The 23,501-nt window shown below is 40.0% G+C and overlaps 1 protein-coding gene across 1 annotated transcript in view; it reads right to left on the bottom strand.

The window, feature by feature from the left end:
* Positions 1-3,029: 3,029 nt before the first annotated feature.
* KIAA0586 (KIAA0586 ortholog) overlaps positions 3,030-23,501 on the bottom strand; it is a 79,243-nt gene continuing 58,771 nt past the window's right edge. The window contains 1 exon segment of the mRNA XM_068398218.1: positions 3,030-3,261. Within this exon segment, the coding sequence (XP_068254319.1) occupies positions 3,116-3,261 (146 nt within the window). The 3' untranslated portion in view covers positions 3,030-3,115.

Here is a 23,501-nt window from a genome sequence, read left to right on the forward strand (position 1 = left end):
GCTGAGAATTAACTGAAAAATATAGCTGTACAGAGGTGGGTTTTTAATACTTTTCCTGGATGGAATTCTATTTGATGCTGTTAAGCTTTGATGACATACCCCAATGACTTGCTTGGAAGAAATCCATTTAGCAAGCTTGCAAATCATGCTGTTTCAGTTCTGTGAGTGCCCAGGAGAAATGTGCATTTTCAATCATAAAAGCTGTAGAAACAAAATGGAACTTGGAGACGCAGACAGACGAATTCCTTATCACGGCTTGGCTGTGTTCACAGAACATGTGCTTACCATTTCAAACTCCGGAAAACTATTTACAGGAATATGAAATGCAACACTGAATCCAAAAGTAAGAAATAGATAAATTTCTGGAAGATACTTTTTTTTTTTTCCCATTTCAAAGGAGAAATGGAGACTCTGATTAAAACCAAAGCAAACCTCCCCCTCCAGCCTTTAGCTTTTCCTAGGAATATAAATACTTGTAATACGATCTATGCACCGGGTGCCAGATTTACAGAGATCCCCTTATGTTTATGTGGCAGTATACTTTGTTTTGGGGAAGCTTTGGAGAAGGAAAAGCAAATAGTTTGCACTTTTTTCACCTCTCCAAAATTCTTTTTGAATGGGAACAGCAAAGGCTGCAGTGGGGATGAACAATTAGCACGTCCCACTGCTGCAGTGCAATCCCCACCAGCAGCAGATCTTTGCAGCACAGTGCACCCAGAAGCTTCCAAAAAGATCAGTCACGTCAAGTTGGGAGAGAACATAACTCTATGGGGAATTTTCAAAACTGATTGAAAAGGGTCTTCACTGGGCATTTTCTGACATATTTTCCTAAAAACACAGCTCTTTTCTATAGGATCCAGTCAATGACAATGACAGCACCTTTGACTTAAATGCATTTGTTCCCAAGAAGAGAATCAGAGCAAAATGTGTGATGCTCAGCACCACAGACAGTAAAACCTGACACAGTTATTTTCCTGGTATGAGGAGATGACTGTCTCTCCCACCAGCCAGGGCTCTCATCCTTTCCTGCACACTCTCCTTGCCTGGGTACCCATCTGCTGTGTCCTGGCTCATCCTTAGTTTGTCACCTGCCTGCATGGTCTCGTTTCAATTACTGAACTTTGTTTAGCAAAGCGCAGTCCTGATCCAGGCCTACAGCTCTGGGCGCAAGAACAGTACAGCTCATTTGCTATTTACACTGCAACAAAGGGGACCTAAATTATGTATTAGCACCCTAAAAAACCTAGCAGATTGACAGAGCCCTTGGAATATCGTTTCATGAAGGTTTTCTCTTGCAGGAAAGCTGGTTTAAGAAGCTCTTGCTCTCCCCGCTGCATTTCATTATCCTGTCAGTTGTTCTAGTGCAACCACCCAATGCCTTGCTGTAGCAAATTGATGCAGGGTAAAAGAACATCTCCACCTTCCCAAAAAAGGCTCCTGTTTTTTAAAGCATCGATTGTGTCAATAGTCTGATTTATAGCACAGACAGCAGCATCAGCACAACCTCACAGATACTCTCCTCTGTTGGTGGCTTGTCACAGTGTAAGAAGTCTAGAATCAGCTTTAGACAATGTTGGTGGCATCATATGCTGGAAACCAGCTCCCAGTAATGCTGATTTGTACTTTTTCTTTTTTTTAAGTGGTGTTGCATTTTGCATAAGGCCTGCCACGCTTTTACCCCCCACCCAAATCTGCTTTTTACATGTCTGTCAAAACAGATGAGAAATCAACTCTACAACATGCTAAAAACACTACCTTTAAAGTTGAAACCTCTGGATATTACTGACCTTGAATGGTTGAAGTTCTTTCTTTTTCCCTTTACCCTTGCAGATTCTGCAGCAAATCAACTGAACCTTGTGGACAATGAGATCAAAATAAAACCAAGAGGAACTTCTAATCTTTCTCTATTAGGGAGAGATTAGATCAGCGCAGGCTCCATAAAATAAGAGTAATGGGAGCTGTTCATGGCTATAAGTATCTATAACAATAAAGTGCCTCCCATTAAGTGATGCAGCGAAGCTGTGCAGATGAAGTTATATGCTCTGCTGTCACAACAAGGTACAAGTCAACCAAAAAAGAGTATTTTTTCCTAGCTTTTGAGAGATGCTTTCTATGTCTTTGAAAGTGCCACAGTATCTCCTATTTTCCACAGATATCCCACGAAAAGCTCAGACTGGATGAAGAATAGAGCAAAAGCTATGTTTGCCCTGCTTGGAGAAGAGCTTCTTTCCTAGTTTTCCTACTGGAACATGTTTGAATTCCTCTTTTTTATTTCGCTTGGATGCTGCTTGGGACAGATGATCCCACCTTCCTCCCCAGCCCCTGCTGGGTCGACCACATTGTCCTGATTGAGGCACTAAAAAACTGAGCAATCCCTGGGAGGGTGACTACAGATTATTTGGCTTCTGAAGGGTTGAGACTGCAGTAACGAGCTCTATCTCATGAGGAGGAGGAATTTACATTTAAAAATGTAAACACGTAAAAATGTAAACCTTACCCACACAACCTCTCATTCAGACATGTTTCAAAATGTGAAAAATCTTTAGGGAAATAAACATCAAAATGATGAAAAATTCTTATAATTCTAAAAAAAAAATTCATCATAATAACAATAAAAACCCTGGTTTACATACAATTTGAATTACTGTCTTGTGATAGGAGTCTTCTAAGGATGAACATGCTTTGAAGATATCTAGGAACATGATTTTGAAACTTTGGTTTCAAATATATTTTCCTCTGGCCCCACATTTCGACAGTAGTGACGTTATATTGAGCCAAGCATTTTTTTCCATCAGTGAGGCAGCCTTTTGCCATGGATGTTAATACCAACTACTTCCACGTTCATCTGTACATACAATAAATGGTTAAATGGCCTTCACTTTTATTAACTTAAACGCACAACAATTCTGAAAGAATTGCATTTTATTTGCTTAAAAATATTCGATATATTCACAAACAGAATCATTGCCTAAATTTATAATCATAACAAAATAATAAGAAATATAGTAGAAAATAAACAGTACTGAAAAAACGGTATTTTGATGAAACATCCAGACTATCACACTAGGCAGACAAATGTACCAATGACTAAATCTGTCATAAAAAGCCATAAGCTTTAAAACGTATCTGTCCCTGAAGAATCTGAATCGCCATGTATACTACTCACACTCTCTGTTTGGTTATCTATATTCATGGAAGGCAGCTCCACTGACACCTTTGCCGCAGAAACATGTGAATTTAAATGTGGGGCAGCATCCGCTCCTAAAAAAAATAAAAAGCAGAACAAGGCACATTATTTGCTGTCTGTGACAAACAACTAAACTGTACTGAAGTCACCTCCATATTGCACCAGTCCATGGAAATACACAGGCACAGACACCCCGACTGTCCACAGCTTTGAGGCATTTCAAAGAGTGGTCTTAGCCATCAGAGTTCTCTTTATCAGGTAACAAAGGGATAAATTTCTGTGCATATATAAACTCGGTTGTATTTACACACAGACCCACCATACATAGACACGCACACACGTACATATATAACCTCCAGTAGGCCCAGAATAATTTCAAATATGTGTACTGGTGTTTTCCACAGAAATGAAATGAGATCTGCAGATACTAACAGTATTTCTAAATTCCATCTGTAGGTGTATGTCTGTTTGCATCAAACATTTAGAAAACATTCAGGTTGTTCAATACCACATATCTATATACAATCATAAAAAGCAAAGCAATCCAAGTTGAAGCCATTGGCTACAAGTCCTACAGAGAAAAACACCCTATCCATGCTTCAGCTGCCCAAAACACAAGTGAGAAGTTGTTTTAGCTCTTCCCTATCTCCAACCCTTTTCCCTGACTCATTAAGGGTCCTTCTTGCTGCTCCTTTGTGGTTTATCTCCCTTCTTTTGTTCTCTGACAGACTCCAGAGAAAACGTACACAGCCTCCCCCCAGAGATGTGGCTTGCAGGACTTTACAACCCACGTTCATCTTCCAGCAAGCCCAAGATAGCACCTGGCCACTTCCCATTCTTGCGATCTGACCCTGCAAAATGTGGGAGGAGGGACAAGACCCCGCACAGCCCAGCCACTGCCGTGCCAGCAGCCCCTGCAAGGGAGGGGGACATGTCCCACAGTTTCCAGCAGCACTGGCCACTAAGCAGCTGTGAAAGATCACTGCAGTGCTGAAAAGTCCCCTTGTCTGGGAACCACTGGAGGGACAGAAAACAACCTGTAGCCAGACACCAGAGATGGGAAGGGAGAAGGGTCATGGGGAAGAGTTACTATATTTAGCCAGAGGAAGGAGACAAGATGAATCAATTCATGGAGCAGGAGGAGCAAGACATGATTCAGGCTACAGACACAGAATGGAGGAGGACAGTAGAAATGGCATTGGAAGAACAGTACAACATGCACAAAACTACAGAAACAGCATTTTGAGATTTCAGTTGTCCTTGGAATATTTATTTTAAGTGCAGCAGCTACAAGCAAAACAAATATATATGAGTCTGAGTACAACGGCAAAGGCTCTCTTGGAGTTTGTTCTTATGCCAATAAGCTGTAACAATTCTCCCTTCCTCTGTGATAGACTAGGTAATTAAAACACTATTTTCCCAACAAAGCCAGAAGTTAGGCTTTCTTTCACCCCAGTTAATTATCTAGTATGTCACTGTAGTAGTAATCTGCTTTCATCTGACTTGTAGCAAAGCACGCTTGAAATGGCTAATTAAAACAACAAAAACCCACTGCTAAAATAAAACTTCATCCAGTGTTTTTCAGGCTAGAACAGCTGCCAACAGCCTAGGAAGTCAAACACGAACGAGGCCAAAGACAGTAAAGCCAGTCCATGGAGCAACCGGTGCCAGCCAAGCGCCCTGCCCCTCGGGAAGGCAGGGGTCTGGAGAGGTAGCAAGAGCACGAGAGCATTTTTTGTGTCCCCAGGGAATCAACCCATCACCTCCCCGCCACAGCTGCTTACATACTTTGCAAGAAGCAACGCCCATAGTTTAGTTTCACTAGACTATCCTCACTGGCTGGACAGCCTTCGTCACCCCCAGCCCGAATCCCTCTATAAAGCACAGCTGCTGAAGTTCAGGTTGACACGGGCCTGAGCAAACCTAACACAGGAGCAGCAAGAAGACATGAAAAATTCTACATCGTCTGAACATGATTCAAAAGCACATTTAACGTAACGCCACAAAGATGTGCAAACAACATACGAGTTTTGTTTTTCCAGAAGTACTTTCATGAGCTTAGTCTGTAGCCATGTTTGCATGATAAAAATAGGTTATTCAGAAGGGGAACTGAAGAAAAGCAAAGTGGTTATTTGGTTAGACGTGAAGCTGACACACAGTAAAGACGTGAATGTGTAATGCCTGAGGAAACTCTGTAAATCATCCTAGATGCTAAAGCAACTCTCCAACACTATATGTAGTTTGATGCTTTCAAAGGTTGACTTTATTAATAATTTCCACAGTCATGTCACATTCCATGATGTCATTGTTTCAACAGCTGTTTTCAGGTTTGTTAAAAAAAAAAAAAAGAAAGGAAATAATGGGGGCAGGGGGTGGGGGAGAATATTCCCTTATCCCAAGGCTCCGTAGTAACTTCTCAAGTATTTGATTCTGGGGTGGTGAAAGAATCATATTAGTCTACATTCTTCCTAACACATACTCTAATATATTTTACAGACATACTATAGTTCAATTTTATGATAGATCTAAAATGCTAAAAGGAATGAAAAATTAAAAGAATAATTCCATCTACTTGCTCAACAGAAAAGTTACCAGGTCCCAAGTCAGATATCTAATTATCCTTAAAGACAAGCTTAAAAAAACTGAAGTAAACGTTTCCCTTTTTTTTAAGAGAGAAATCTGAAGTCTTTGACTTTGTTAGATGCACGCAGAAAATACAGAACCTGGATTTTCAGCATTTTAACTGCAAAAATCCTATGGCTATCCTATTCCAGCTACATGGGAGAGTCTGCTCCACGACTGTAACTTTCCAGGATAGAAAGCTACTACTCCTGAGACTCTGCATTGGCCCAAAGATACAACTACTAAGTTACTCTCACGTGTGCTTTATCGTTATCACCTCTCACTTAATCTAACCTTGTGCATGCACACTGCATAAAACACATTCATATACACTAATACAGGGATGGGGATGTGAATAAATACACAAATACAAGCACCCAGGTTTAAATGCTTGTATTCCTGCTCACATAGATGTTTTTAGGCATACTTAGTTACTAATGTCTGTATCTGCCTTTTGCTGTACACTGGTGATAGCGCTTGTATAGTCCCTGGCCAACTCCTTCTTTAACAATGTGATAGTCCATTTTATTTCTTCCTCCCATCAGAGAACAGCTCATAACCAATACTAAGATGGTCTCCTCTTAAACATTGAGCTCTTCACCGCCACAAATACGCGAATTGGAATGGTGCTTATAATTTTCTGATATGCCATAAAAATGGAATGGAAAAATTCCTCCATTTACAAAGCAGTGCAGGGCAGGAAGGCAGGTAATCTTCACAGCTCTTTTTTTCCCCTCTTTAGAGGCTCTGAAAGTACTCAGGACAATTTTGTAATCATGTACTTAGATGTATTTATAAAAATTTTCCTTGTTAAAATCCAATAAATGGAATGTGTGACCTGAGGTGACCTACAGTTCTCCAAATTCATTGTCACCGTCTAACAGAATACATCCATAGAAGCTGTGAAAACTGACACTCTTAATAGGTGTGTAAGGGTCCTTGACTGGTAGAAACTCAACAGCAACTGAAAACATCTTAGTGACCCACTGATGGAAAAGGTCAGATTTCAGATTAGAGATTTTTCCTGTTCTTGGCAATCTATAACAAATTCATGTACATTACTAAATTTCCAGATCTTTGTTTAACAGAAGCATAAAAATTAATGGTGTGTCAACCATCCGGTGACCTGTGAAGGGAGTTTTTCTCTAAGAGGTACCATCACACCCAGCGTATGCTATATGCAAGTTTACCACGAATGTATGCCAAATGGAAAAGGAATTACACACACCGAAGGGAGGTTTTGTTACTAATAGCATATGGCAACAATAAGAACAAAGGAAAATGTTTAAATCTTTCCTTTTAAATTTTTCTATTTGGCAAAATAAAAAGACTAAACAAGTCTGACTTTTAAGCCAAATAAAACCCATATGCTTTAACTCCTTCAAGCCGGTGTCCATACATTAAATAAAACTTCTATTTTTAATCTATCCGGAGGTAAACCAGACCCATATCTTAAAAGTGAAAAGAGCTATCTCCAGGACAATAAATAGGGAGGGGTTTGAAGGATCAGGACCCAGGTTATTGGTTCAGTATAAAACCAGAACCATAATGATGGTAATTACCTACATATAACTTCCCAAAACGTAAAACCAACCATCAGCCCCCAGCAATCCTCCCTCTGCCCTCTAACGTAACAGCTGAAGCAGCTAACTTCTAGAGCAAGAATAAACTTCCAAGCATATGTAAAAACAACTCCAGTGCAGTACTCTCATTCCTTTAATAGCACGGGTTGATATGAATGGCTTGTTTCTTCTTCTGCCAGATTCCAGCTGCTTCACTTTGTTTATTACTGACTTCAAAGTTTAAAACACTGTCCTGTCCCAACAAATAACTTCCTCCAGATGGCATTATCTCAAGTGTTCAGAGCACTGGGGATAGCACAGCACCTGCAGATCTATAACTCAGCATCTTAAAATCTTCAGTGAAAGTGCCTTTTTTTTTTCTGTGTCATTCCCCCATTTTGTTTTTTCCCTAAAAAAAAAGATTTACATCTGGGATATAGTTACAAAGACCGTTAGCAGGGAAACAGAGTTGTCAGAAATTCTTTACAGTAATGACTGTAAAGTAGAAGGATACCTACAAGCCCAAAGGTAACAGAACCACTATCAGCAGAAACACTTAATCTGCTCCTCTTAGCTGTAAGTAAAGATGCGAGATACGTATTTGTGCCAATGTGTGTCCGATCCATGTCTCCATGGATATCTGTAGGGTACCAAAGAAAAATTCGCTCATTTTCATACATGGTTGTACAGGCAATTTCCCAAGTATAGCAACCCAAGAAGTAGCATTTATGAGGAATGGCTGAGGGAGCTGGGGTTGTTTAGCCTGGAGAAGAGGAGGCTCAGAGGTGACCTTAGTGCAGTCTACAACTACCTGAAGGGAGGTTGTAGTGCAGTGGGAGTCGGCCTCTTCTCCCGGGCAACTAGTGATAGGACAAGAGGACATAGCCTCAAGCTTTGCCAGGGGAGGTTCAGGTTGGACATTAGGAAGAATTTCTTCTCAGAAAGGGTCATTAGACATTGGAACGGGCTGCCCAGGGAGGTGGTGGAGTCACCATCTCTGGAGGTGTTTAAAAAAAGACTGGGCATGGCACTTAGTGCCATGGTCTAGTTGACATGGTGGTGTCAGGGCAACGGTTGGACTCTATGATCCCAGAGGTCTCTTCCAACCTGATTGATTCTGTGAGTCTGTGATTTTCGGCAAAACCGAAATTATTCCAGACCTGCTGGGCTAACACATACTGATAAGAAACATCCATATTTTGATGTAAGCAATTCTGAAGGCTACACTGAAAGGAGAAAATACACTGCAATGTCAGTCATGTTACTAAGTGTGATTATATACAGTATTTCCAGTTCAGACTGATGTCTAGCTATACACTGCATATTGGCTACACAATTCAATGCTTCTGGAATTTAATGGCTTATACAGTTGAAAGTGGGCATGGTAAGGAACTAGCCACATGGCCTCGAGATGGTAAAGAATACAACGCTCTCAGGAATAAGCAGGACCATCAACAGTTTCTCAGTCCAATAATTTGGACAAAATTATTCTCCATTCATTAGAAATTCCGCTAAGGCACGAATACAGAAAGCAAGAACAAGATGCTCTGCAAACGTACGCAGTTCTGTTTTCGTAACTCAAAACCAGGCTGCCCCTAACTTAGCCGGTTTCATGGCAAACAGAAAAGACTCCAGGCAAACTTAGGCCAAATTTCTAGGGCTGAGTTACATGAAAGGGATAGACTTACAATTAAAACACTTCAGTTGTTTTACAGAAATGGACTGACATCTGTAGGACTTGAGCCAAAAATGTCTGGATTTAAAAGCATGAGCCTACTGCTTGAGCTGAAAAAACACAGTTTCATTCTCAAAGGCTTCAGCCAACTCATAAACCTCCATAAGTGGGCCATAGACATCAGTGGAGACACAAAACTATATAGAAAGAGTTCAGTTCAAGTTTTGACCTAAACTTGGCAAATTCCATCTTCACGTGGTGTAATGTACTTACAGAAACTCCGCATACAAGCACACAGAAAATAAACATGCATACACACATGCTTCTCTTTTTTTTGTTTGTTTGTTTAAACCCTAATGTATATCCTAGCTGTAAATATTTCTGAAAAGAAAATAAATCCAGATCCCAAATCAGTGAAGGAGGGTGGGACACAGGCTTGGCAGCTAACAAATTTTTCAAAGCAGAATATTTGAAAATTATTTTTCCTCCTCTCAGGTCTGAGTTCAAGGTTCAGTGGTTTTCCAAAACATGTTATATTCCCACCAACAGTAACACTAAACAGAACAAAAACTAGAAATACATAAAATAAACTAGAACCAGATTTTTCAAAATCCTAACACAGAGACCGGTAGGGAAGGGCAGACAGAAAGCAGCTCCAAAAACATCTAGGAATGAGATTGCAGAGTTTACTAAATAAATATTTCCTTTCGGTGCCTAAAATCTACTCTGCTCCTCTAGATCTGGCATATTTTGCTCTGCAGAATATTCCATTGCTTAACAAGTTCGTTCCCTGGCCACAACTCTTGCTGATGTTTCCCAGCAAATCACTTCCAAAAGATGTGTAATGCTCTTTCCAAATAGCTACAATAATTATTAATACTAAGAAGAAATATTAAAAGTCAATTTGATTTTTCCGTACAGATGCCTATGATTTTTGGATGTGCAATTGGCTAGAAATAAATAGTCTTTTCTTAACTTTCAAGCACTGCTGTTTCTTGACTGCAACCATTTTCTTAAGGAGAACTGAGATGAGGAGTCTGCAGTAAACCTTGAAGCAGCAGCTTTTATTTCAGAGTAAAAAAGGAGAAGCAGTTGGTTCATTACTGGTCCAGAGTCTTTGAAAAACACCAGGAAAATGTGCATCTCGTGCAAGGGCTGGGGGGAGGAGTAATCTCTAAATCCACAGGAGACAACCTAGGTAAACAGCTGGTGGAATCAGGAGAATCTGACAAGTGATAATTAAAAACCTGCATATCTAATTGTGTAATTAATATTTTATTTATTCAGTAGAACTAAATATCACCCTACATATCAATCTTTTTCTCATTTTTTGCAAAATCTAACAGGCAAGTGGACAGGAATGTAATTGTAAAAGTAAGCTTGGATAATATATTCAGCTCTGTTATTCACACCTTCGTGTTTAGGGATCCAAAAGACATTTTAATGCCAGTATCTGAAGAAAAATAAAGAAGCTCAAAAAAAAAACCAACTCAAATGATTCATAGTGGGAATTCACACTAAATTCTAAGGTAAAGTTATGCAGACTCCCCTCCTGCAATCCCAGCAGTAGGACTGGCTCCACTGAGACCTCGTATCTTAACAATATTAATTGCAGCAATACTGCCTCCAGCTTATCTACATCGTACGACGGTGCTAGACATAATAGCATGCATAGCCTACATGGAGAGTGCCAAGTAAAAAAAAGAATCAAAGCATCTTTTTAATTCTTAAAAGTTACATGGCCTGTTTTTATTTAAAAATAATTAAAAAATCATTTACACAAGTAATTAAAGTTGAACAAACAAATTCAATGATGTTTCATCATAAATTAGTGTTGCAGTGGGATTCAAAATCAACATCTTTCCAGTTCACACTTAAAATGAAGATGGGTGTCCCAGCAAGGGGATCCCCTAAGCACATGATGTTCTTTTGTAAGTTAGCGTACCAGCCAAGATACACACTGGGTTCCTCTGGAGTTGCCTCCTGCCTTCTGATCAGTTTGGCCCAGGCAGTTAACTTACCAACAGTTACTCCAACTTGCTGCTCTTACGCAGTCTGTGATGTGTGGCTGTTCGTACCACTTGGGATGCACATATGACAATCTCTACTTCTCAGACAGGTTCAGTATGTTGCAGGTCAAGACCGAGCATGTTATCTGCAGCGATGCTTGCGCTGCATATGCTTACTAAGCACCGCACACCATCCAGCCCTATCAACTCCTCGGCTACGTGACTATTAAAAAAATTGTTAGGAATGTAAGAGGACAACTTTCAGTGAATCAGCATAAGAAGCCACAAGCTACTTTCTATCACTTAAAAGTGTGATGGGAGACCTTGATGGGCTCTCCCTCGAACAGACAAGAGGGTTTCCTGGGCAAGGAGGTTACATACCCTCCAGCCAGGGCAGCACTCTGCACCCAGATTTGAATGAAGGCTAAGGGATGGGCATCAGGAAGAAAACAGAAAACCTCCTGTACTGCATGGCTCCTGAGGCAGTGCTGCAGGGCAGAATTTTCTCATTGCAAGTCACTCTTCACATATAATGGAGTCACTAAATGCAGTCTTATAATAAAAATTGATAGGATATACTAAAAATAAAAACCTGTTCAAATAACAAGTGTTTTTCTAGATGATCACAAACAAAATTGCTCTATTTCTCTATTCTGAATACTTCTAAATTCTAAATATTCACATGACCCTATTGATTTGTTTTGATGATTTTCACTTCCAAAGACATGGAATTCTCCATATGGAAACAGTTTGCCAAGACTCCTATTACTGTACTACCATTACAAAGAACTGGCATATTAAAATGCTTATACCTACAGCACAATGACTCAATTTTTGTAATTACACCTTTTGAAAAGGAGATTCTGAACATTTTCCCCAGGAAAAAAAAAACAAAACAAGGAGAACAAAACCAGCCCTATACAGTGAGCATTTTCCAGTGATGCATTCTAATAAACAGCAGGATGTTTCTACGCACATTTCTAGCATACATGCAGACAAACTTGTTAAAAAGCCTTCCTCTAAAGACATTTGTTAAAGACCAGAAGATGGCCATTAAAGGTCTTACCATTTGTGCATATCAATTAACTTTAAAAAATGCATTATGAATAAGCAATCCTAAGAAGTTTAGAGAGGCTAGCAATTTTTCTATTAGCTCAGAAAGAATACCGTAGTAATCTACAAAAGTAAGCATACGTTAAAATAAGGAAAATATTAAATGTCTTTAATGGAAGATCTGCTGGGAGACAGCCATTATTTAAGTGTCCAGACCCTATTCTGCCAAAGACTGTTTAAGCCTTCTCTTGAAATGAGTACCCAGTGTGATGACAAGTAACACTGCCTCGACAATTTAATGCCTGGGACGAGAGGCTTGGAAAGGTTTGACAGTAAATATATGTTTTTATCCTGTGCTATTTTAAAGTTTGTTAAAATGTAAAATGTTTAAACTTTGTGCAATACAGATAAGCATTCCTCCTTGTTTAAAAAAAAAACCAAACACACAATCCAAGAACCTTGGCCTGTTACATGGGAAAGAGCAAAACCAAAATTCCATTGCAATATTTGGGTAAATCTGAGCTCTAAATCAGTAGAATAAACGAATTGCAAAAACGTATTGCTCTACATCTATGCTACATACTCAGCACACTACACTACCTTCTTAACTCTCTCTTATGCACATCGCTACTTATTTTAATATGCCGCACGCCTCCATCTCCACTACCCACTATAAAAAGCAGGGAAAACACTGCCAACTGCTCCCAGCAACACCGTGCCTCTCGAAGATTTCACTACTGACCAACGGTTCCACAGCAGCAACAGTGAAACCAACAACTGTTGTTTGCAACCCAGGAGCTGCCCTGTGTAAATCTTGGAGCAGCAGTCAAGCAGTGCCTCCTGAGACACTGAACATACTCGTTTACATTAGGTTCTCATTTGGGCAGGTGTTCTTTACCTCTGAAGCTGCGTACACACTCACAAGTTGAAATTTTGAATACTGGCTGCATTAACTACTGCCAACTTATTTTAGAAAGCATTGCAGCTCTTTGACATTCACTCTTCCTAGTTCAAGCTGTTGGTGCCAAACCTGGTTTGCACTTCGTTCATCAATAGCTTTCTTCATTGCTTTGGGCCACAAGCATGATTGATATAGCTTGTAAGCAGCCTGAATGAAATTCTTTTATCAGTTGTCTGGGGTTTAAATATTCCTGGCCACAGCACAGGGAAATCTGCACTGGAAGGGAGCGTGTACAGAAATCCAGTCAGCATGTGAGGGAGCAGTTTCCTCGCAGAGATGTGGGCTGCTGCGTGCTGATGGGACATAACCCGTGCAGGTGAACGGCACAGATGCCTGGCTCTGTTCACTGCTCTAGAGCACACACTGCAACTCCTGAATTTATATAGGGTTCATAGGAAGAGCAATTATGGAAAGGTCCTTAAGAAAGCACGTTTTGCAAACCTTCCATATACCTGACAATGACATAGACCCAATTATTTAGCAGAATCCTAATCTGCCACAAAGACATCCAGTATGTACCAGCATGAAAAGCACAAAGGCAAAAAAATCCTACCTCATGTGTCTTATGGAATATAACGGCTCCCCAGTATTTTACTTGAAGCAAATTCATTCACTTTATATACACACACATGCACTCCCAAGTTCAGGAACACTTACTCTGCAAGTATTAGATAAATCAGTCTGCTTTCTGGCAGTTTCTTGCACCCGCTCACAGCAAGACCAGAAATTTAAAATGCATTATCCATTATCTTCTTTCTTTCCCTCTCTTAAATATCATGAAAGAACTGAGTCCAGAATATACTTAAATTTCAATACATATACAAGCTGGGGAATGTGTTTCCCCTCCTCATTACTCTGTCACTGAGTTACATGGCTACATGGCCTACACAAGAGCAGAAGAGAACAAATGCTTGAAAATCATCTTTCTTTATACAAGACAACATTTGAATGTCACTGTTATTTGACGTAATGTTGGGGTTTTTTAAATCTTTGAGGGAGAGAACGCACATGTTGCAAGGTCTCTCGGAACAGGACTGTCTCCTACCATGTAGGAAGCGTGGCAGAAAGGGGCCTGGATCACGCCTGGGGCCTCTCAGTGATTCTGCGATGCAAACCATAATACAGTTTTACTGCCCAGGTTACAGAGTTATCCAATCCTTCCCTATTCCTTCAGAGGAGAAATAAACAGGTTAATGCAGACTCATTGTCCATTGCTCTGTAGTTTTAGATAGCTACTTGGGAAGTGAGTACCGTAGTAGCCAAGGTGTAGCATTATTCACACACCCTATGCTTATCACGCACACAAAGTTTCCTGGAAATGTATTCTAAATCTGACAAGAAAGATCCTCACTAAGAATCATTTGCTTGTTTAATTTTCACTCATTGAGCTTTAATGTACCATAAAAGTAAGTAATAACAACAGTGCCTTAAATAAATATTGCTTGTCTTGCACTCATTAATGTTTTAGAAGAACACAAAACTGCCTCTAGATACAGGAAGCTGCTGGAGAATAAAAACTAACCAATCATATAAATTAAAATGAGAGCTTTAAAGAATTTTTTGTTGAACATGGAGTTCAACAAAAATGTATTCTGTTCACTGTACACACGACACCAATGGGAATAAGAGCCCGTTCAAGTTCTAAGTTACCATTACTTGGGTAATAGTTTCAAGCTGCAAGGCACAGCTGTACGGGCCCAGCCAGACAGGCTATCACAGCAATGCTTTGATAGCATGGGGCCCTTAAGTGTCAGGATATAGAAAAGGCAGCAGTTGTTGGCTGTGAAAACAGTCTGATACAAACCAGATGGGGACTTACTTGATGGGCAACACAAAGGAAAACAATTGGCTCATTCAACAAAGTCAGGCCACTGCCCCAGAGAATTAACAGAAGACAATAACAGTCAACCAGAGTTGATGCAAACAAGAAACAGCCATGTGGTTACGGTTTAAGGAATTGTTTCTCCTCAGACTAAACATAAAGTTTTGATTTCTAATTCTTATATTCATTAAATTCAGTCTCGTTTACAAGCTCACTCTTCCTCCAAAGTCTTCCGTATAATTCATTTATGTAGCACCAGCCTTCACACACCTACTTAAACAAGAAAGAAATTACATGACAAAGGCAGCTATATTAATGTTTCCTGAAGAATGCCAAGACCACAGACAACTTTCTGAACCGTGTCAGAACAACATTGCAGATACACAGCACACAGTGTGTTATTAGACACATCTGCATGCATATGGCAGTATATTTACTGATTCTTTTTGATTTGAAATGCATAAAGCCCAGTAGGTCACATGCTGGGTTACCGGAGTACAGATGTCTTCCAGTTTTGTGAAGAGTTCTGGTTTCTTACTTAACTTTTTTCAGAAGTAAACTTCAGATCAATTATGTTACCACATAACAGTTTTGTTTGTCAGGCTCCAGTTAAAAATCTATTAAAATAGCTATTACCAAACTTTTTTGAAGCAATCAAAAACTTAAAAATTGGCTATTTCAGTCGTAACTCAAAAAATCCCCAACCCATTCATTTTTAGAAGCTTGTAGAAGATTATGGTCCAAAATCTTAATTGCTCTTGCTGTTTTATTACAGGAAATATAAAAGTGACATGTGCAAAGGTATTTTGATTACAAATTACTTACAGAGATTGCACAATAAGTCAGACCTCTAAGGGCCTTCTGCAATTTCACTCTCAGACTAAAAACATCTGAACTTTCTTTTCATATACTTCAAAATATTCCCTCTGGCAGGCTCTGCACTGCAGTGCTCTCCACGAGTGTGAATGGTTGGATGGCACATTCTGAAAGACAGTCACATACTCCGGTACCCAAGCAAGTATGTCTACAAAACACAGTGACACGCAGATGTCCTGGATGCGTTATGAAATCACATCGTCCTGGGACCCATCAGCTTCAGGACACCACCACACGTCCCCTGAGCTTCACTGCTTCAGGAGCTTCAGTGATTTCCAAGCCGTGTTGCATGATGTAAACATCTAAACACAGCACCTGGACCTATGATGGGCACATATGAAGTCTACTACTCTTTGTAAGCGCTTCACTTTCCATGCAGACTTGCAAGAGGCAGCTGGGTTAAAGAACTGAATGTACGGCTCATTTAACAGCCCACCCTGGACAGACAGACAGACAGAGTTTGTCCTTAAATAAAGAAAAAGACCTACTGAATTAAGGAAGTATAGAGTCAGGGCCTTAACTGTCATCTTAAGTGGTTCTAGCTTTTAGCTGCTGGGGTGCTCAAGCCTGTGAGCATGGTTTTACTTCAAAAAAAGAAGACTAAAACACAGCCTTGGCTGCATTCAAAACAACCACCACATACTGTAGGTAGAAAAGTAAGGTTTTTACTGCAGTTTCCTGCTATAAGCACAGAGCCAACACTCCAACAAAGCCGTTGTGTGCTGCGCTCTGTCTGAGCTAAAACATCTCTCCGGCAGAATCATGAGGCTTATTTCCAAAAGCGCAGCCAAATTCTTGAAACCTCGATAAAGGGGTGGGTTGTCACATCGTAGCAGAGAAGATTTTTGCCTGTAGTGCTGCTGTTATTCATTTTTCACATCGTATATATTGAGGTCAGAACATATTTTTTACATACTGCTGAAATTTTGGGTTGAGTGTCTTCGTTAGGCTGTTTCTAGAAGATCACGAATCTTAGGAACAGAACAGCCTTTATCAAGCCTTAACCTCAGAGATACTGGCTCTCGTAGCCTTGCATTTAAAAGCAGCTGAGAGAGGAGCAAAAACCTCTTTAAATCCCAGATCTGCCTGTACAGGCAAACCCCAATTGCTCTTCTAAAAATGGTTTTGGACCTCGTTCATCAGAGAACACCTCCACAAAGGACAACGTGGAAAGGCCAGCTGGAGCAGGGGGAGGCACGGCTGCAGTCCTCCCTTAAAGTGAGGGCTCCAACAGGAAACTGCTCCCCCCTTTTCTCCTTTTTTTCTAATCAGGAAGGAAGCTTCATCTTCAGAAACAAGCATTCCCTGTGTAATCTCCCTGCTTGCCTGTCTCTCGGAGCAGGTCCAATTACTGAAATAAGCAACATGCACTTTTAAGAAGTTAATCATGTATTTACACTGTAACTCAAACTAGTAAATATTTCCCATTTATAATTTTGATTTAAGTAACAGGACACAATGGCAGCTGTTAAGTAAATAAAACAATTTTCTCAAGATCTGTAATTATGGTTTTAGGATTATAAAAACAAATGGAAAAAAACAGAAATTAAGCAACAGCCAGCAAATTCCATGCTTTTTACTTCTACTGAAGATATAACAGCCTGACAAGAACAGAAACTGCAGCTGTTATACTGTTTTTAAACAAACACGGCTCTGTCTAGCTCTTGCAATATGTACAGTGCATAAAATAAGGCCACGATATGCAACCCTGAGATTATTACTTTACTGTAACAACCTGAGTTAGGATGGAGGTCAGCAGATCATGCCATATTAAATCTAACCTGCTTTGATTGCGTCATTTTGAGCCAAAACATAAATGTAATTCTACCAGACCCAGAAAATGTGAGATACACATTTTCATTGCTCACATATAGTCGATGATTTATTATTTTGTATTAAAACTACATGCCTATCTGACATTAAAAAAGAAAGAGTTAATAGAAAGTCAAAGTCAAGCCATACACAAAGAGCAACAGTTACCTCCCTGTGGCCAAAGCATTGGGGGAAAAAAATGCATTTTACAGAACTGCTCCATATTTTGTGGTGTCACACTGAACAACTTTCACTCAGGTTGTTTAGAACTGTGCTTAAAAACAGTTCTTCCTTCTTTAAAAGCAAAATGTAAGTTTTAAATTAGAGAAGAATGACAACACAGATAAAAAGGGTTCTAAATCTAAATTAAGTTTTTCTAGGTGTACGTTGTTTTTTTTTCCTGAATGACAGTATTCATGATAAAAAACAGAACTCTGTAGTCCACAGAAAAAATTTAACGCATCTCCATCATTTACTACTGTTCCTTGCAAATGCAGTCACCAAAAGCACATTTGCAACTGCTGTTTCAGAGATGAGGATTCGTTGTATTTTACTTTCAAAATTAGTTTTATGGAAGATGAAAACCTTTTGAACCAAGTTTTACATTTGCACGTTATCCAACACTATTACGAAATGCAGCCCCACATGCAACCTCAGCGGTGAGCAACAGGTCATGCATGACAACTTTAATCTTCACTCACCGGTCCTTACCCTATTTTTAAGAAGAAAGCTACTTCCGCAGACCACATTTTTCAAAATCAGCATGTTATCAAAGAGCAGTGTTACCATTATTTGTACAGTATTCTTCACTTAGAAGACATCCTAGATAACATTTACTCCATGCTGTCACCTTATTTGAAAGGTTCCTGGGCTCCTAGTCTTAAGAAATGAATCACGTGGGTACTGGAAACATATATTTATATTTAATTATAGGCAGTCTTTGTGTCATTGTATTGAGAAGATGGTGCTGGAAAAACCTGGCCTCTCTTCAGTGCATAAGAAGAAGGTCTGTTTACTCCTAAAGTATCTAGAAAAATAAGCAAATAAAGTACCTAGGTAACAACACTGTTCAAGAGCATGAAAACTGCCCATAAATCAAGCCCTCTCACTGTATAATAAGCAGTAAAATTTAAAAAATAACATTACAATTTGACTGTGAGCACCAATCATCTAAATATCTGTCTTTATTGGCTAGTTAGGTTTTATTAATAACTTTACAGCTATGCCTCGCCTCTGCTAGCAGTGCAAAAATTTACAAAGCATTAAAAAAGAAAAAGAAAAAAGTTTAATGGCTGAGAATGACAGCTTTTGTAAATTCCCCAGCCCCTTTATAAAAGAGGTTTGGGGGCAGACAGTCAGAATCTGTGGGTTATTCATCACGCACATTAAGCTCCCTCCACTCAGCATATACACTTTTGTCCTAGTAATTTCTCTTCTACCCAGCCACTCCCCACACAAACAGCTGGCTCTTTCCAGTTTTTATGTAGTGCTTTAAAAAGCTGGACTAAAAGCTCTTAACAACAGGTAAAGCTGAAGGGAGTCCAGCTGCCTCTGCCCAAGGATCACGAAAACCAACACAGCAGGAAAAGCAGAGGCTGTTCCTTCTGTTGCATTGCTCTCAGACATGCACAAGCCACTGAATTATAAAGGGCAACATCTGCCTTCCCTGCCAACCAGAAATATAAAACAACCCAGCACATACTGAAGACAGAAAGCCTGCGTTTCTCCTATCGCAGTGCTATAAATGTTGATCCAAGTTGAAATATGTGTTTGTAATACTGCTTGTCTTCACCTTGTGTCACCATACAGTATCCAGGCAATGTGTTACCAGCACCCAAAGGCATCAAGACTTCCTGGTCTGATACTGATGCTTTTTATAAAAGAAATGCAACTTTCACACTAAAAAAGAAATGTGAGATAAGAGGCTTACTTAAATGACTGTTAATCCAAGAAAGGATGATCATCCTAAAAGATCCTATAGTGCGTCTGCCAACTGAGCTAACAGGCAGTCGGCAGCAGGTCTACCTGAGACAGCTGGAATGGTTCCTGACTCCAGCTTAGCTGGCATTGATGTACCAGGCTGAAAACGATAGGGACTGAGGAGTGTAAATACACCTTATTCAGGAAACTGCCTCTGCAGGCTGTAATCTCTGGCAGAGGCTGTAGTATACTCCTGGAGGTAGTAACTCCAACCAAATGCTCTGCTGAATAAGAAAAAGACAATGCTATTTCTTACAACACATCTTGTTATACTGACACACTGAGGAACATCGTTTAGAACAACTAGAAATCTCAATTTGAATTCATTCCCCATCACTGCTAACAAACAGGCATGCAAATTAAAGTAGTACAAGACCATAAAAATCGAATGCCTCTTTACAACGTTATGACAGAAGATGATGTGTAAAGGGACTTCAGACTCAATTATATGTATATAAATGAGTAGCACGTTCAGGAGAGACTATTCTGATCCTTTTCCATGACCTACCACAACACACAGGCCACAGAACAGCTAAGCACACTTACTTTCTAGATGCACATCAGTTCTTTCTTATTAAACCATGGGCTCAGAGCTGTGGAACCACTAATTTGTGAGAAACTTCTCCCTCCAGAGAAGAGCTAACTGGAAACAGCCCTCGGGCTGATGTAAGCATTAAGTACAGGGGGAGTCTCTGTCCTTAGGTGGCTTGCCCAAGCCCATTAATTTTTTGTGTGTGTGTCCCCCATTTATATAAGCAATGTTTACATGAAAGGGGAAAGCAGGTCAGCCTAGTCAGCTTCCTACCATCTGCTTTTATTCAGAGTTACTCAAGATCAGTGCCAGTGGGATCAGTGCCCATTTAGGGGGTTTATTGTGTGTGTTTATTTTTTTGCTCTTTACAATGAAGGCAACAGCAATTACTGTAAGTTTGTAAAAGTGCATACAAATCATAATACACAATACAAAGCTGCTTCAGTCAGATCCTAGCGTGTTTACAAATCCTACACAGCCTGTGAGAAAGACTGCTTTGGCACGACAATTCGGATAGACTGGTGAGGAGAGGAGTGTGTTAGTGTCCAGAAGATCTGAGACTGGATTTAACACTTGCTATCAAGACCATACCCTGCTTGCAATGCACAGTGACTCCAGCTCATTCACCACCCCACGAGAAACTCGCACAAAAGAAAAAGCATCACATTCTAGCTTGGCCCCCAGACAGGCTGACAATAGGTGGATTTATATAACTGGAACTGATAAAAGAGTAAAGGTACACTGCCAAAGTGGAAATAGCAATTTAGGGCTCTCAGCTAGTACATTCCGACTCTTAAGGGTGGATATGCAGCAGCAAGAGGTACTTTCAATGAGAACTCTGCCTAGAAAATGCCTCGCCAGTAGAGACACAAGCTACAAAAAAAACAAAAACAAAAACAAACCATTGAAAAAAACTCCCAAACTGGTAAAAAGGGAAAAAAAAAAAAAGGGAAAACATGGAGAAATCCACATTGCAGGGATGAGTCAATGGTGTCGCATGCAGCTTAGCAGAACTGCCTGGCAGCCTGGACTGCTTTGGTTCCAGCAGGTAGTCACAAGTGTTTGAAAAGCAAATTCAATTATGAATCAAATTTTTTTAAGACATTCTGATAAATTTGGAAGTAAAATCCTTTACATGATTAAGATATACTTAAGAACAGAAGATCCTCAGAACCCTCTGGTGTCTGTGCAGTGTGATACAGACAGCTGGTGCTCAGCAGGCAGGCATACTGGGCACCACACGATATTTTGAGGCAAAAAGGCCATACAAACTCCAGAAGGTACCTTGGATGTTGATGCAGCAGCACCATGGGTTTTTAGCTTACCAGTATGAAAAAGGGACTAGTCCCACATTACTTCACATTACAACCCCCACGTATGAGTGAAATACCAGGCTTTATTTTGTCACTGCCCTGAACTTTAGGTTTATGATATACAAAATGCACTCTGAGGGATGCTATAGTCACTGGATTAGATCACTTGCAATCCTTTAAAATCTAGGCTTGAAAGAATCATATGAGATTTCTGGATATTTACCTTGAGCCCCAGTAAATCTGAAAAAGGACAAGTAAAAATCCAAGTATTTGACAGTCTCCATAAGAAGTAATCCTTTAAGTAGTGATCATGTCAGTTATTGAATAAGTTTTTCTTTCCCTTTCCCCAGAAAAAAACCCAACTGGTGCTGGAATTTCAGTTAAAATCCCTGCTGCTGTATACAGACCAAAGGAGGATCTTGGTACAGGAATACAGCCTGAACCTTACCAAAATAAGTGTACTTTAAACACAAAGATCTGATCAAAAGGGAGAAAGAAGCAACTGTGAACTGCTTTCACCTGCTCAAGCAATGGGGCTATAGATGCCAGTCTCACCCCCTGAACTTAAAACTTCTGAGCAGAAACACTCCTTAAGCCCACACTGGAAGGTTTCCTGCTTTCTTCTTTTTACTATATGAAAAGTGCAAAATACCTTCCTTCCAAAGATTAACCACACACACATCCAGCACAGAGCAGAAGCTGATTCTCATGTGGACTGTACAAGGGGAAGCTGAACATATACAAAGCCGTGCAGATTTCATGATGGGTGTAAAGCATCATCTGTATAGGCACCATGGGAAGACTAAAAGGGGAAGGTTTCTGCCTTTGCACATACCTCACACAGCAAAAGCCACAGCACAAGATCAGAGAAATGTCTTGACAATGCTGCAGCAGTGAGTGAGAGAGCACTGTATCCCTCTGTGCCATTTAAGGAGGCATGCAGTAAGAGGAGAACTAACTCTCAGCCTCTTAGAAGTTGAAGAAAATTGCCAAGACAACAAAACCCTAATGCATGTAGATCAGTAAGAAAAGGGCCAGGTAATACATGGTACGGAACCAGACTACAGAGGAGAATGACTTCTACCCAAGCATGCCAGTCCGTAGAAAATCCTCCAACTGCAAGGCAATATGAGCCTGCTTGGTACAGTTTTCTTTAAGTATAAACTGGGTTTTTTGGTTTTTCACTTCATCTGATTACTTGGATTTCAATTAATTAAGATGCCTTAAAAAATCAAATGACATTCAAGGAGTCTAAAAATACCAGGGAGATTTGTGCTTCACCTGCTCTCTGAACTTGTTAGTAGTTCCTCTTGAGCACTCATTTTGCATGAATAAGCAAGGGAAAGAAAGGTCTAGGAGACCGGAGGACCATTCCCCAGAAAGAGATCTTTTGGGAATGGGTGCCAGGACGTGCACAGTCCCACGAAACCCACAGCAGTTCCTGGTGCTCGGTTTCCCAGGACTCAGACTTGAAGCAGCAGAACACACCCACAGCGGAAGGACATCATTGTCTACAATAACAATTCTACACAAGACTTTGCCTTAGGCTATGAAAAAATCTAAGTTCTGTTTTAACATTTTGTCTGAAAAATAACTGAAGTAACTCAGTGGAGAAAAAAGCAACCATAGATATAAATGACACTTCTTAACAGATAGTATTTACAAAAGTCAAGAAATTCAAAACTCCTGTTCCAAATGTACTGTAACACAGCTAAATACTGACTTACAGTAATTCAAACTAGAAACTCTCAAGTGTAGCTACACAGGATTTTATGTGGAGATATTATGAAAAATGCATTCTTAGTACTCAGATGCATGTTTTCTAATGCATGAGCTATCATGTAACTGCTATGGTCACACGTGCAGAAAAAGCACACGAAAACTCTTTGAGAACTGGTGTTCTAAACCACTTGGAGCACCTAAAAGCCAATGACTACTTATAGAAATGACAGAGTTTCTGTGGGAAACGCAGCTTTGCATTTCCTGACTTGCCCAAATGTAAAATATATTCACTGAATTATGTCAATGAGCCATCTGATATCACAGGGAGGTAACTGCATAGAAAAAACAGAGTCAAAATAGACTAAAAATAAGAGT

This window comes from Nyctibius grandis, chromosome 4, assembly GCF_013368605.1.
Source record: "Nyctibius grandis isolate bNycGra1 chromosome 4, bNycGra1.pri, whole genome shotgun sequence".
In the NCBI taxonomy this organism is placed as follows: domain Eukaryota; kingdom Metazoa; phylum Chordata; class Aves; order Nyctibiiformes; family Nyctibiidae; genus Nyctibius; species Nyctibius grandis.